The following is a 15,990-nucleotide window of genomic DNA, read 5'->3' on the forward strand; positions in this document are numbered from 1 at the left end:
TTAGGCCCTGTCTCAACTCAAGCTTGTGGTATTGACTGACAAGAGGTTCATTACCATTGCACAAACATCAGTTCAAAAATGCCGTGATGACACTGACATTAGCATAGCTCCAAACCCCTGGGCACAGAGGAGAGATGAGCAGATACCTGAGCCAGTAAACCTTTGATCTAGAGCCGCGGTCCAGATCTGCCCTCTCTATCCGCTGCGTATGCTATCTAATAAAAAGCCATCAGCTTTCACTTTACGGTCCATCTCTCCTGGGCAGCGAATAGAATGCATATACACTGTGTTAACCTGACGGGTGACATTGATTCTGAGGCCAAGTCTGCTGACATATCGATGTCAATTATCTCTTTGGTAACCTTTAAGAAGAAAGAAAAATGGGGAAATATCACCCCTTCAGTGGCATTCCGTCTATATTCTACACCTCTGTCATACGCTGCCTGCGTAATGCATCTTTGGGGTTAATGTTAACCTTTCATCTATCAGTAGCTGGGAGAGGCGGAGGCAGAAGAGAACGGTGGATGAGTGGAAGAGGGGAAGGCAGAGCAAGAGAGAAAGGGAATGAGACAGAATGAAGTGGCAGGTTACGGAGGAGAGGAGGGAGAAAACAAAAATAAATGGAGAGTGAAAAAGGCCAGTGCAGAGAACAGAGAGGGAGAGAGAGAGGGAGAGAGATGGAGGGAGACAGGCCATGGCAGGGGTGGGTGAGTGGGTAAGAGAGTGACAAACAGTGAAACGAGAAAAGGGGCTGCTGTGCTGGGGGTAAGAGGGGAGGGAGGAATGGAAATGGAGAAAAAGACATCGAACAAAAGGGGGGAATTGAATTGAAAATGTGTAGGTGCTCCGCATGAATACAAAACAGGTGAGCAGGGACCACAGCCGATAAGACTGAGAAAAGGACAAGAAACTATCGAAACGGAATAGCCTGGAAAGGAGCAGCCGAAGGAGCCAAGCTCTGAGAGAGGTCCGAATGGGTGAGAAGGGGGTGGGGGTCAGTTCACACCAGGGCAGGGAAAGAGGCTTGTCATCTCGCCTGTGGCTCATAGATACATAAACCCCAAAAGCTATCTATAATCTATAAATCGCGGCATAGGGGAACGAGAGTTGTAATCTCCAGATAAAGCCTGTCTTAGTGAAAGATTTGGGCCAAATAAACAGAGGAGCACTTTAATATTTTACACATTGTCTAATTCGACTCCAAACCATGTAGGGACGTGCGGTGCGGCGATTCCATTACGCCACGCTCTTAATGCCCCTCAAATAGCCAGAATCTACTTAAAAGCCTTTTTACTATGGGATAACCCTCTAATGGCTCAGCCAGACCTGATCTGGACTCCGAACCACAACTGATATCTTGGCCGATATAGGTGAGGCCCTTCTGCTAGACCCCACATAGCCTATGTCTGACCTTTCTTGATTTGTCGTCCAACCGACTTGTTGTCCACATTGTCGGCAGCTGATTTTGAAGAAGACAAGAATTTGATCTTGATTTACTACTGTTTGAAATTTGTTCCACACCTGTCAGTGTGGCATTTTGAGTCAAACTTAAAACAATGACCAATATGTGCACACAATATGTAATCTGTGTCTGTTTTTTTTTTCCTCAAATGTTCTGACAAGCCTACATCTGTTGTGCGTGTGTAAGCAGGGCCAGAGAATCCTTCTTACACAAACTGTATTATTACTACAACTACACAGCAAAACACAAAAAAAAATGGAATCAGCGATACACAACATGGCAAAAGTGTATGGAGAGATAACGCTCCAAATAATCCCTGGGCACGGCCGACCAACTGACCAAACCCAGCTCGCACCACAAGCAGCGGCAAAAAAACCAGCGCACAGACACCAAATGAAAACGCAACACACAGTGTGTCATCTGCTGCTTCAACCGTTGATGAGTGCAAAGGCAGCGGCTAGATGAACAGTTTAATATGCTTTTAGAATGTGCAGATGGGATCCCTTGTCCTGCCTCCATGCTTACACGCATCAATCTACTGTGCTTGCCTTGCACACGTCAGGCTCCAGGCTTAACGTGTTCATGCCAGCTGTGTTAATTTGTGCCGCGGAAAGAAACTGAGAAAAAAAAAGAATAAAGCATGTTTTTTCCTCATCTAGGTGAAGGATGATGGGATAGAATAAATGGAGAGAGAGAGAGAGTGACCGATGGCGATGTCCTTCTTTCCGAAGACACTGCGCTTGCACATCCCAGACGAGAGGGCTGTTACCTTTCTTGGTCTCTCCAGAGAGGCCGGCCCCTCTGCGTCTTGGCGCACGTATATTTTTAAAGCATTAAAAGCTCTCCCTGTGGAGCCCGGCCAAATCCATCGTCGCTATCAGGTCAAGGAGAAATGCAAAAAAATAAAATAAATAAAATAAAAATGGAAATGAACAGAGCTTGACAGTGATGTCTGAGACAAATCAGAGAGGACAGACTAATTGAAAGGCTATGAATAACCAATGAAACTCGCAAGCATGCAGCTTGATTAATAAAACAGAGTCACCAACATAGTGCCTGCATAGCTTGCATTGCACTCTTATTTCTATTGAAAAGAAAAGAGCCATGAAATGCCTTCTCAAGAAGCGAGGATATCTCCAATTGGGGGGAGGGGGTGTCATGGCACAAGTGATCTTTCATATTTTAATAATGTGAAGGTGTTGGCATACAACAAGACAGTGAACCTAGTATGGATACATAATCAGTGTACGGTGTAGACCAGAAGGAAGTGGAAATGAATTTCCAAGGAATTTAAGCTTCTGCAGAAAGGAATATCTTAAGCATCCCATTCAGGCTGCAATTGAGTTATTTTTGAGTGAGAAATGAACTAGCAATGTCATGCATTCCATGGCCAAGGATGTTTCAGCTTTCTATGGAAAGCATTTCAAATTTTGGAGAGAGCCCAGCATATTACACACAATTGGACACTTTCTAAAAATGACAAAAAAAAAAAAAATCACACTTACTGAATTTGATTTCGCCAGAGGGAACACCTACACAAAACCAGAACCAGACAATCTTTTTCTTGCTCGTATAAAGACGCTTTATGCTTTCCAGAGGAAAGCAGGGGGAATATGCCTTCCTCTCCACGCTCTGCGGTGGAAGCCTCCATTATTCAAGTCCTAGTGGCAAGCTGTGAGCAACTATGGGTAATTTTTAGAAATTACATTCAAGCTATTTGAAATTATCTAACGTGTATTTTTAGAGTTTCCAAATGATCTGGTCCAGAGGCTTTCAGCAAAGCTTCTGAATATCAAACTTCCAAGGAGGCTAACACACTGCTCATTCCTTGGGAAGGATTTGCTCAGCCATAAAATCAGCGTTTCGTTTTTATTTAAGAGCTGATGGAAGGGGACCGGTACCTTCATGTGCTAGGCCATTGCTCCCAAATAACAACCACGCTCCATTTGTCATGATGACAACAATTCACCTCGGATGAAATTACTGCGAGGGTTAGGAGTTAAAAACAGGTCTCCAAGCAACAAATTGCCCCATTGTCCAGTAAGGAAATTCATAATGTTGGATATATCTCTGGTGACAACAAAAACGTCAAAACACATCAGATGGATAAAATCACAAGGCGATTGGGAACCTAATGGCTTGTCTCGCACATATTAAACTCAGAGTCAGGTGACTATGTGCTGAGGGGCTATGGGCAACTCAGTGGCAACACAGGCATTACTGTCTCCATCCCATAACCTCATAAACTCCACAGCAGAGAGACAGGGGGAAATCCTGAGCTGCTTCTGTTGTGGAAGTAGCTTTTTCTATTATTGGCACACCACAAGAACACTGCTGTGATGGTTCGCTTTGTGGCTTGGAGAGTGTGTGTTTCGCTGAGGCATTAGAACAACAAGACTTGTCTATAATTGTACCACAATTCTCAAGAATGACACCATTATTTACTGTGAGTCACATAATGCTATATATTTAATATATGTACAGCTACCGCAAAAAAAATAAGAGGAAACGTGATAATATCACAGATGGATGCCTAAGTGATCCATTTGCTAGAATAGCAAAGCAAGGAGCAAACACTACCAAAGTTCTAGGGCCAATGCCCATCGTGCAGACACCCTACTCTCAGAGAACGCTGCCTGTTAAAATACTAAATAAAAGATGGGATATCCAAGACACTAACAAACCTCATCTGCAAAATATGTGAGTCTGGACAATAAGCAAAAAGGCTTATTGCCTTGTTCTCATCCCCCTTTCCAACCTTGCAGCTGAAAAGATGTTAGACAAGTAGTGGCACTTTTGGGTCCAACTGCCTGCTCTGTCATTCAAAGGTAACCTACTACTTCCCCTTAAAATACAACCCCAGTCATCCATCATTATTATTATTTTTTTTTTTTATGATAATGATTGTCAAAGGTTTTTTTTTTTCCCCGTCATCTACTTCCTTTTGGTCAACGATACCCGGGACACCGAAACACCGGTGCACATGAAATTTGGTGGGTATGTAGCCCCACTAGACTTTTACGGAAAAATGTAGTTTCGCCCCCGGGGCCACTCCCTGGCATTCTCTGGGGGTATGCCAAGTTTCATAGAATTTCATCCATGGGGGGGTCTAAAAAAAAATTAGGTTATGTGTACATTTAGTGACTGTACACTCATTGGACTGTAGATGGCGGTGCACACATATACACATGCACACACACACAGGCACCCACATACTATCGGTATTAGAACGGCTGATACATAATTACAAAAAATTCAGTAGGATTAAAAGAAAGCCAAATATTCATCATCATGATGGCTGCATTTCCAGTATTGGCGATAAGTAGTCGTTTGTCCACTAGATGGCGCATCGTTGGAGTGAGACGTAATTTTGTTGGAAGTTAAAAGTGGGTTGGAAAAACAATGGACGCTTCCTACAAGGACTGTAGTTTACCGCCGAGAACGTCTAATAAGGATATCACGATGTTCACATGAAATGTAATTCCCATTTCTTCTTGAAGCCGAAATAAATCTGAGGATGTTTATCAGACATGTTTGGTTTTTACTGCAGGTACGTTAATCTTATAATATCAATAAGGACCTAGGTAATGTTACCGTTAGCGTTGGTTGGTTGAGTGATGAAGGCCAATTTGATTGATTGCATTTGTAGAAAACTATACCAAGCAAATTGATAGCAGCACTGCAAGCGAAGTTGTAGTCTGTGAAATTAAAAAGCACATGTGTGTGAAGTATCCAAACAATGACACCTTCATTTCATTATGGCTGCTTTAGCAACACACCTTAAGCTACTGTGTAGTGGGTCCCATTTAGAAGTGGCTACTTCATTCATTCTTTCCTTGACTCATGGAGCTCGTGAATTTTATTACAACTTTTCGCCACGATATGGCAGTTTAAGTCCGCTTGATACTGTAAGGCGTGGCCATTGGTTTCAAAGGAGATTTTATTTGTGTAAGCCAGCATAGCCTATTGACAATTTATGTTGTAAATAGGCCTACCTTATAAGCCTACCTGTAGCTTAGGAAAGCTAACAGCTTTCTATTAGGATCTAGTTTGTTAGTTAGAGTTTTGTCATAACTCCCTGATGCATTTTTGCATTTAGAATAGCCAGAGCGTGGATATCTCAATCGGAAAATTAAACAATATCGGGTGCCTATGGACTGGTGAACCCAGCCTGATCTGCCCGCTATTTATTTTTTGATTTCTTAAAAGATTGAGCTTGGTCTGGTGAAAGCCAGACTAGCCATGGACCTCAGTTACACAATGCAAGGGAACATGAATCAGCCTATATTTGCAATAACAATAACGGACAACAGCTCTTCAACTTTGGCCCGTTAAAATGTGTATGAACAGTCTAGCGACGCATTTCATCAAGGCCCATTTGGACATGTCAGTTATTTGCACCACTGGTTAGATGTAAAACAGCATTTCATTTCAGACTACTGTTACTTAATTTGTGCATTAACAATAACGTTTCAGACTACTGTTACTTAATTTGTGCATTGACAATAAAGTATCACATGAACTAAAGATGACTAAAATCAAGAAATATTCACAAAAAATCCATCCATCCAAAAATGACCTTTGTTTTTGATAGCTGTTGAAAACGGCATGGAACTGACAGAGATGTTTTGTTTAAATAAATAAATAAATAAATAAATAAATAAATAAATAACATTATGCTGATACCTTTTGCTTTTCCCAAATACAATGTAGCCTACAGGTGTACTGTAAGTGACCTTTCATCAATCCAGTTGCAATGGATGAACTGTGATGAACTGCCCTACTTGTGATTGTTTAGAGATTTTAAAGGTTTTAGAACAACGCTACATCTTCTTTGGCTATTCTACAATCTATTCACCTTTTCAGCACCAGTAGGCTACTTTCTGTGCAGCCGCACACACACACACTCAGGCATGCCAAACAAGCATACACAAAAGTTTCAAGAGTGGGGGATGGAGTAAAAGATGGAGACAAATTGAAGTGTGATTTATTTTTGCGGAACAGATGTACAGGACTGAGCGGCGGGCATATTTTGTACCGCTATGCGGTATCTAGTTTATTGATATATTTCCCAAGAACTGGCAGTATCTAACAGACTAAGATTCCTCTTCAGCCAATTCCAGTCACTCATACACATGCACTTTGCAAGCAGTCCCAAAGGTCTTTTAATTTTTGAGAGGCTATTTTTAGCAGAAGATAATCGAGGTGGAAACTTCCATCTGTCCAATACACACAGTCCAGCTGCTCCTCTTTTAAAGAGAAAAAAAACATAATTATCTGCCTATAATATCTGCTGCCATGTTGTCACAATTGTAGTCTGAATGCTACAGTATTTTCTCAGTTATATACTGGATGGTGTGTGTTGCTGTTTAGAAAAGGTAAAAATCTGTTCTAAGATTTGGACATACATTATTTATTGCAATCTTGAAACTGCAAGCATCTTGACACTGTAAACAAACAGTGACATTAACGTTTGAAATGTAGGGGCAATGATGTGCACTGAATTTAAATGTACAGTGCCTGATCATTCACTGAGTCTTTGTGAATTAAATCAAAAATTAAAATGTATTTTCAAAAAGTTCTATGATGAAAACCGCATCCCTATAAAAAATAATTAAAAAAAAAAAACATTGCAGTCAACCATCCATCTTTCAATCCATCTTTTCATTTTTATATTCATGGTTTAGTTGAGAAGTTCATAGCCACCACTACCTCTGATGCATTTTAATTGGCAGAATTGATCAGCATTCCGGATTGGTACCAGAGCCCTGGAGCTTCTGTGAGATCGTTAGAGCCGAGCTCAGCCAACCAACCTAGTAGAACACTACAGACTGCTCTTCATTTTCCTTTTTTCTTCTTCTCCCTTCTTTCTTTCTTGCTTTTTTAAGGCACAGCCAATCTCTCATTTATTCTGTCTAAATCGTTTTACGGCCCTTTGATCTGGAACAGCACTTCAGTCAAAACCTGTGATGACTTTTTCATCAAAAACCTCTCTTTTGAGCTCTTCTCTTTTTTGTTTTTGCTCTCTCTAGGTATCACAGCTCGTTCCACCAGCGAAGACCACCAACTCTGCCGCCCACTCAGGCCATTTATTAATGGTGACAAATTCAAAATTTATGTATTGAGGTCTGGCGGTGCGAATGGACTGACTGCGACAGCTGGACACGGACTGGACTGAACTCAAGGCAGCCAGAGATGCTGGGTTGGGTCACCACACATGGAGTCACCACTGGCCAGACACACACACACAGATGGGAACAAGATACCATGTATCATGGAATTACAGTATTAGTGTAAGGAGTAATTAGGGAAGGATGGGGATGGCATAGGTCTCCATATAATGACAGAATGATGATGGCATTCTGAACTTCAGTCTTCTGAACTGTCTGACAGGTTAATTTCGAGGAGTATTTCAAACTGTGCTAAGACCATTGAATAGAAGCAAATATAAAGATTTAGAAAAAATATTGAGAATGAATGGTTCTTACAATAATTGCATAAAATATGTGAAGGCTTAGTTCAAATCATGATAGAACCTACATAACAATCCATCTGTTACAACCAAGAAAATAAGTTTTAGTGGTGTAAATAGACCTAGACTACTACAGAAGTTGTAAGTTTTGTAAGTGTCAGAGAGGATAAAACAAGAGATAACAAAACATTCAAGAGTTGAGCTTTGCAGCAGCTAAAAGTTAGAGATTACAACTGAGATAAATAATATAGCATGGAAAAACAGAATGTTCCCTACACTTGTATAGGTTCATATTTGTTATATCATGGCAATTTCACATTTTCAGGCAAATTTAATGTTTGGAGGTCGAAATGTTAGTTTAGGGGATGACATACAACTTTCAAAAGGCAGACTGATGTTTATAAAATAAGCAAATAAAGTAGAGGTGAAACAATAAAAATGAAAACAAAAGATGGATAAATTAAAATGTTTGCCATTTAAGCAATTTCATTATTCTAAACATCGCAAAGTAAACGTTACTGACATTTGTTTTGCAGTGCACAGTAAACTTCTGGACTCTGAATGCACTGCTGACGATGACAACGCTCATCACGTGGACTAGTGCTCCGCTTAATCGCGGGGATTAGAGGGTACAGACCTTCACCGTCTGGCTCTTCGTTTCCATTTCAAATACAGAACATTCAACAACATGTAGTTCTCGGTATCCGTAACATTACCATTTTACCCCATAGAGATGTGTTTTGTGATACCTATAGGCTATCAATCTTACACTAGGCTACTCCTGAAATGCCCAGAACACCATTAGCCTGGCAAAGCTTTAGTAACAAACAATGACAAACATTTTACGAGGCCATGCAATTGCACACGGTTGCCTAAAGATAAAACTAATGTTAGCCTACTGATACCGCAACGCAGTAGTGACATGATATGGGTAGCCTAACTGTTAGTTGATCGTCAAATAATGGATATGACAGCGAAATAACGGAATGTGAGGTTCACTATTGCATAAATTGACCTAAGGCGTCTTACACAAGCAAGTATCCCCTGAAACCGTTAAAGTTTAACAATGTTGCCATGTTGACGATGCATAGGTCTTCGACGAGACCACTGTGCCCACCCTACCTTATGAATGACTCGTGCTACCAGTTTGAAGGAACCGTGGCGTAAATGAAAGTTGAACATGAGCCCTGCTTCAAGAAATCGTTGATTTGGGTTAATAAATGACTTACCCTCCATGCAAAATAAAACCAGCCAGGCAATCCATAAGTCAGAATTGTGGAATTTCAACATTTTTGTGAATGTCTGGAGAGACGATGGTGTAGGCTGTCTTGTCAATGGAACTTAATTGTTTTTCCACAGTTTCTTTGACGAAACACAACTCTCTTGCGAAAGTGAATGCATGAATACTCAGAAAGGCGTCCCTCTCTTTTCCGTCGCTGGAATAGAAAAGCAGTTTTTCAAACAAAGACAAACTAATTAAAACGACAAACAGCGCATAGCTGCATGTTAAATCACTGTTCTTACTGCTGACTTCTGTAATTGGTATAAACCTTGCGTCCTCTCCGAGTTAACATCCTCCCATTGCCCGCCGAAGTCCAGCTCCACGAACGAATAGCCTACAGTTATCCCCTCAAAGCAACGTTGCATTCACCGTGTGTGTTCTCAACACCGACTAAAAGAATGATATCTGTAGATCCTTAACAGTGCCATGACTAGGTTCATGCTCTTTCTTGTATGTGGACGGCCCTTGCTTCTCATCAGCAGGCACGCACCCGTTCCAGCTCTGCGCTGCTCAACCAACATTGATTGAAAAGTGTCGGAGACTGTTGCCTGGAGACCAATGACGCCCGTTGGAGGTGGAGGAAAAGGATGCCCTCCTCTGGTTTAGTGAAGCTATAATTACTTGAATGATGCACCGCGAGAATGTCATTCAGTGCTTGGTAGATTTATTCCATTAATGGTCAGTTGTGATAATTTCTTGATTTTTTCTGTTTACTTTTTAAGCAAACTTAAACATGACATTTTTTTTAAAACGCATAGGCTATAGCCTACTAATTGTGCAAGTAATCCACTTTGGGGGAAAATAAATAGAAATAGGAGAATTTAAGATTAATGACTTAATCTTAATCTTATTTCCCCAGATTTCTGAGTGATTTGTCAGTTTAGTTGTGTACGATCTGTATCTGCATCCATGTGTTGGCTCACTCTCCCTCGTCCACGCAAGCTCACAGTTGTATTCATTTACACTTAATGCTAACAGCAGGGTGACCTGTGCAAGGTACAGTAGTGTGCTGAAGCCTCATGCAATGGCAAAACAGCCCGGAACAAATTGCAGCTCTCCCTCCACCCTTTTCTACTGATTCTTCTGCTTGGAACTTCTCAAGATGCAGCTAACATTAGTCTAACAGTAAAACTTTACAAACCCCACACACACACACATCATCCTTTCTCATTAGAGTCGCAAAACTATTTTCAGTGGTGGTGGGGGGTGGGGGTTATTATGAGTGATGAAAAATGCATGCTGAAAATGGAGAGGGTGCGGCACTGGGCACTGCATCACGAAGTTCTGCGTGTAGCCTTAGGTGCTTGGAAGCATATGAGAGGAACGCGCTTGACAGCAGAATAAGATACTTCTCTTGTATGCCTGGAGGCTCGGGGCCTCTTCAACGTCTCTTATCTTGGGCGCACAGCTCCCTTGTACAAAAAAGACTTCAGGAAACATTGCATTGGGGGGAAGCAGCTTTGAAACCAGGCGTGGTATCCGATCCGGCCCTTCTTGCTCTTGCTCTTGGGTGCTCCTTGTTGGTGCCCCCCACCCAATCCCAATCCTCCCCCACCTTTTTTATGCAGCCCTTGCCACACTACTTCCAGTAACTATATGCATGTGACAATAAACTTCCTTGTATCCTTGTATCCTTGTATCTTCTATACATTGCCCATATACCAATGACTATGATATCAAAGCAATGGAGCATATCAAAGTATCAAATGCCTCATGCATTTTGCAGGAGTGTGGTTTAGAGACTGGGGATTTACTAAAGATGAGGTGCTTCAACGGATGACCAGGTTTCTCACTTTAATATAGAACATGCATCATGTCATTGGACATCTCTAGACATCATTTAATATCAACACTGCATTAAAGTGAAAGCATAAAGCCAAATAAGAAGCATTATGTATGCCTACAAAACTGACTAACGAGAGGAACAAGACACACCTGCCAGGATTGTCCTATTTGCCACATTTATTGTGAATCCAATAATCATAAATACACAACATTGTTTTGTTAGGACCTGGCTGAGTAATAGTTTCTGTTCCACCATAAGGACAATCCAGCATCCTTTTTGGGGGTGCTGGGAGCCATACGTCCACACTCTGCTTGTTGAACATTTCAAAAACATTATGAACTTCCATTACAAAATTACTGAAGTCAAATTACTAAAAACAATACCCAATGCACATGTGTGATTATATTTTTAAAGACATATATGTCACTTTTGAATGACAGCCATAAAACACAAAACCAACAATAAGTCATAAAATATGTGAGGTCATAATTGTGGTCATACGAGTTCAGCCATCGGTTTCATTCCATCAAGAGTTAGGAAAAGCTTTATAACTTAGTTACATTTCTGCCCTGTGTAAATAATGGACACCCTTTTGCTTAAGCACGAGATGTTCTCCAGAGTCTCCATCTTACAAAGCCATTATCATAGACTCACACACAAGCTAATTTCAAACCACCACAACATCCACACATACTTTATCCATTATTGATTCCTTTTTTACAGTCTCTCCCATTTTCTGTTGCTGTGCATATGAAAGATTTAAAGATAAAGCCAAATCTGTTCAGTTAAATGCTAATTGAATTTAACTTTTCCAGTGGAAAAAAGTTAAACTGCGCTACACTTTAATATTGATGCTGTGTATAGCGACAGCATGGCAACTCTTCTGCAGTGTCATGCATTTCTGCGCCTAGCCTTGTGATTGCTGAATCAATTAATAACAGGCCACTGAACCTTCCGGGTCTCTGTGTCCTGGGCAGGCACAGAGTTTTTCCCCCTGCACCAGGACACCCAGAGAAAAATATGGGTAATGAGGAAATAGGAAACAATTTCACCAACACACTTTTTCCCCCTTCAAAATTGTGACATTTTTTGTTGGGCATGACAGGACCGCGTCATAAGGAATAGCACTCTTTACAAGGTGATGAGATTCAATGGCATATTAAATCCTTCAAGTTTTGAAATCATAATAAATATGGAGCTTTCATGCATCATCAGTAGACGCAAAATCTCAAGGTTGCTCACTGAACACTGTATTTGCGTCTGCGCCATAGGGTTAGAGTCTTGCTGTATGGAAACTCTGAGTTTTAGTATAAAGTTATGTGCTTCCCTCTAGTGGTACAACAGTGTTTTGCAAAGAGTGTGGAAAATGCATTCCAATGATGAAAAATATATCTAAAAAGGTACACAACGAAGGAGAAAATGCATGTTGATTGTAAGATTGCAGGTATAACGGTAACATGAAACAACTTGAAAAGGGTATAAAGAAACTGAAGAATTTTATTGATGTATTTTATTTATTTTCACAGTCAAACGCACACATGTTCATTTCCTTAACTCCAATCATGTCAAAATCTCCAAAGACACCATACGATCATATATGTCTAAGGGCTGATTGCATTGTATATAGTAAGAACGTTTATTTATGAAAATACAGTACTTCAAGTCCACTCCCCCAAGCTGTTCTCTTCTCTGGATTGCAATGTCAACATTTTGCTAATCCTGAAAGAAAGGACAAAAAAGAATATTTTTTTACAAACATGTTGTATATCCATAATAGGTCATTATGAACCAGCAAATACCACCCCCTCCCTTTTTTAAGGCTACTAAACACCTGCACATACATCAGTGGTATTTTCACAGTCTTAGGTCTCTACGTTTGATCTGACGTGGCTTCTACTACACAGAGCTAGCCAACTTTTACATAATAATGTTGCAGCAAGGGAGGATTCCAGATAACAAGTATCTGAGGGCAATATGATGGTGCTGAAGATTCAGATGGGCGTTACTGCTGTTTACATTTTATCTTCTAAAATCAATAACCCCAAACAAACGCTGACGCATGTCTGAACTTAAACCTCCCACACACATTTTCATCCATGGGGTGGCGTGACATGCTGTTGATAGAAAAATAAAGAAATGTCCTTTCTATACAGGTAAAACCTGATCCCTATCATTTCAGATTAGTGCAAACTGGCTAGGTGACATTATAGCATACACAATGCACACACATTCCACCTGCTACAAATATACCTGACTATTTGCATGGGCTTATCTTTCAGTCTCTTGATGAGACACATAATACAGGCATGCATTTCTCTTGACAGCACCTCAGTAAATCCAAATAATCTCTTAAGAAGCACTTTCTCAACAGCACTATTTTGACCAATAGAACCACTAAAGGAAAACTCCCTACTCATCAGACCTTCCGTCCCTCCCTAGGTTATGCCAGGTTCATCAGATACAACAACTTTGTCTTTGTCTAAGGACTTTATTGGCCTCTTTAAAGCATTAGGCCCCGCCTAGTTTCCTCTGGGCTGGCCGTGTGGGTTGGGGAGGAGGTGGTGGTAGGGAATACTTTTGGCAGTGGATTAACACTCCACTCTTAAAATGAATGTGTTGAAAACACCACAACTTGCGTTGTTTTTAACACATCTCTCTGTCCAGATAGGGACAACACAGTTTGTGTTGCTTCCTTTTTTTATTTGTTACACAATAAGTGTTGAAATAACACAACTTGCGTTGTTTTTTAAACACATATCTGTGTCCAGACAGGGACAACACATTTATTTTAACAGTGTAGATTGCCTTGGATTTAGAGTACAAGAGTAAGAATTTTAAAATGTTTGGGAACCAACAGTGGATTAAAACTCATTATACAACAATTGGGTTCTATGGAACTATTTATTTGTTTCTGATTGGCCGAGAGACGTTCCATGAGTTGGAATATCCCTGGACATTTCAACTCAGACTTTGCACAGCTAATAATAAATCACTCCGCGATACAATGCGAAGATTTGACACAATGTTCCCAGCTCTCCACTATTTCAAGCGAAGGCCCAAATCCTTACAGGCTACATTTGCCAGCTTTCTATCATAAAGCCCAAAAGGCTTAAAATATTGCTCATGTATATAAAATGGTGTTAATTCCAAAGCACTCATCAACTTACCGAATCACTAGAGGAGGAAGAGGAGCTGTGGCCATCTTTCTTGTGATGGTCTTTGTCCTTCTTTTTATGCTTCTGCTTGTCACCACTCTTCTCCTTGTGCTTTTTGTGCTTGTCTTTATCCTTATCCTTGTGCTCTTTGTGCTTGTCTTTATCCTCATCTTTGTGTTCGCTCTGTAATGACATATAGGTAGAGTTTGTTGCACTGGATTTCAGTCAATTTCACTTTCTACCCGGAATTAGAGCAGACGTTTTCACCTTCTCGCCACGACAACTGCGGTGTAGGCACTTACAGGGCCAGGCATTTTAATCAATCAGTAATTAAGGCATGGGAAGCCCTGTTGGAGTTCTCTTCAAATAGTAGGCCTACCTAGGCTTGCTTTAATCAATTTTGTTCCTTTTGCACCATCATCACAAGAAAGCTTTCTCTGAACAAAACAAAAAATGCTGCCACTCACTAGTGTCACATCTCATTAACAAAATGACTAATTATGGCCAATTTACAGCTGGGATCTGTTGCCCCTGATTGTTAGGAAGAGATGAAAAAACTTAATGAATGACTTACCTACAGAGGTGACAAGACTCTAGACACTGCAGGGAACTTGGAGGGGGGCTGCAGTCAACTATAGGCCATGTTTAGGCACTCAGGAATTCATTCTCTCGCTCTCCCTCTCTCACACACACACAACGCGCACGCCAAAACTCGCCAGTGTAAGCTGACAGAATGTTTTGGTAGGTTGTCACACACACCTCCAAGGGAAGACGGGCATAGGGACTGCACAGGAAGATAATAGCAGCCTATGTAAACGATAAAAAGTCAACATGTGTTGCCTCTTACCTTATGCTTGTCTTTGTCCTTGTCCTTGTCCTTGTCCTTTTTTCCAAAACCAAAGAGCCCCTCATCTTTATGTCCAGAAGACTTCTTAATCTCCTCGTCCTTGTCCATAGCTGTACGAATGAAAAGTTATTTCCATACTATTACATGTCACGCTTTGCGGAGAAAACGTTATCTTGTCTACAAATGTAACCAAGCTGCCAGTATTAATTAAGCAGATTTGTTTTCGCTTGGTAAACCAACTACGAGAAAAGCCACCAACAAATACTCACCACTTGCCAGATCGAAATCCATGAAGACAACGCGAGATAGCCTATTGGCGCTTTTAAAGACGTGCGTACGAAGCCCACGGCAAAATAGCCAGCAACTCAACTGACCTGACCTGCTGCTCTAGTAAAACCACTCCCCTGGACCGCACCCTGAAACTACGCAACAGGAACAAAACATATGACAGCAAAGGTGAAAGAGAAGCTACAAGAAGCAGAGTCCACCTGTGCACGACAGTGGTAGCAATCTGTTTCTACCTGGAATGTCTTTGATTCTAATAATTCTTTCACACAAACACACGGGTATTTGTGGACGTTTAAAGACGTTTTGATAATGGGCTATTTGACGTCTTTAGAACACTAAACATATCGGAGGTGTCAAATGTTGAGTTACTCAAGTCTAGATTTTTTGACGTTAATCTCTCCTATGATGTATTGCTATTGTCTATCCAAAGTAAAATGCCTGTTTTGAAGTTAACTGATGGTTAAATAACCAAAAATACGTCTGTGACGCGAGTTTTTGTGAAAGAATTAGGACGTTTTTAGGTGATTAGGACGTTTTAGGACGCCAAGGTGGCATTTTAAGTGTTCAGAATGGGTAGACTCTTAAGTTTAGCCTTTCTGAAAGCAAACGACCCGTTTGCCTTTCCGTGAATTAAGACAGGCCTTTAGGCCTGCAGGGGCGCAGGAGATATTTTGGAAGTGAGGGGGACCAAATTGTGA

At 40.9% G+C, this 15,990-nt stretch overlaps 2 protein-coding genes across 2 annotated transcripts in view; both read right to left on the reverse strand.

Annotated features, from left to right (window-relative positions):
* The window catches only part of igsf11 (immunoglobulin superfamily member 11), a 66,703-nt gene extending 56,953 nt beyond the window's left edge, over window positions 1-9,750 (reverse strand). Inside the window, exon 1 of the mRNA XM_048265446.1 lies at window positions 9,164-9,750. Coding sequence (XP_048121403.1) covers window positions 9,164-9,224 — 61 coding nt within the window. The 5' untranslated portion in view covers window positions 9,225-9,750. The remainder of the gene's footprint in view (window positions 1-9,163) is intronic.
* Window positions 9,751-12,481: 2,731 nt separating this feature from the next.
* Window positions 12,482-15,432, reverse strand: LOC125308255 (mediator of RNA polymerase II transcription subunit 19a-like). The gene is made up of 4 exons (XM_048264633.1): window positions 15,274-15,432; window positions 15,005-15,114; window positions 14,170-14,340; window positions 12,482-12,721 (listed from the first exon to the last, which is right to left on the reverse strand). The coding sequence occupies exons 1-4, from the start codon at window positions 15,293-15,295 to the stop codon at window positions 12,716-12,718; spliced, it is 309 nt and encodes a 102-aa protein (XP_048120590.1). The 5' UTR covers window positions 15,296-15,432; the 3' UTR covers window positions 12,482-12,715.
* Window positions 15,433-15,990: the final 558 nt, after the last annotated feature.

The sequence above is a fragment of the Alosa alosa genome, chromosome 15 (genome assembly GCF_017589495.1).
Source record: "Alosa alosa isolate M-15738 ecotype Scorff River chromosome 15, AALO_Geno_1.1, whole genome shotgun sequence".
In the NCBI taxonomy this organism is placed as follows: domain Eukaryota; kingdom Metazoa; phylum Chordata; class Actinopteri; order Clupeiformes; family Clupeidae; genus Alosa; species Alosa alosa.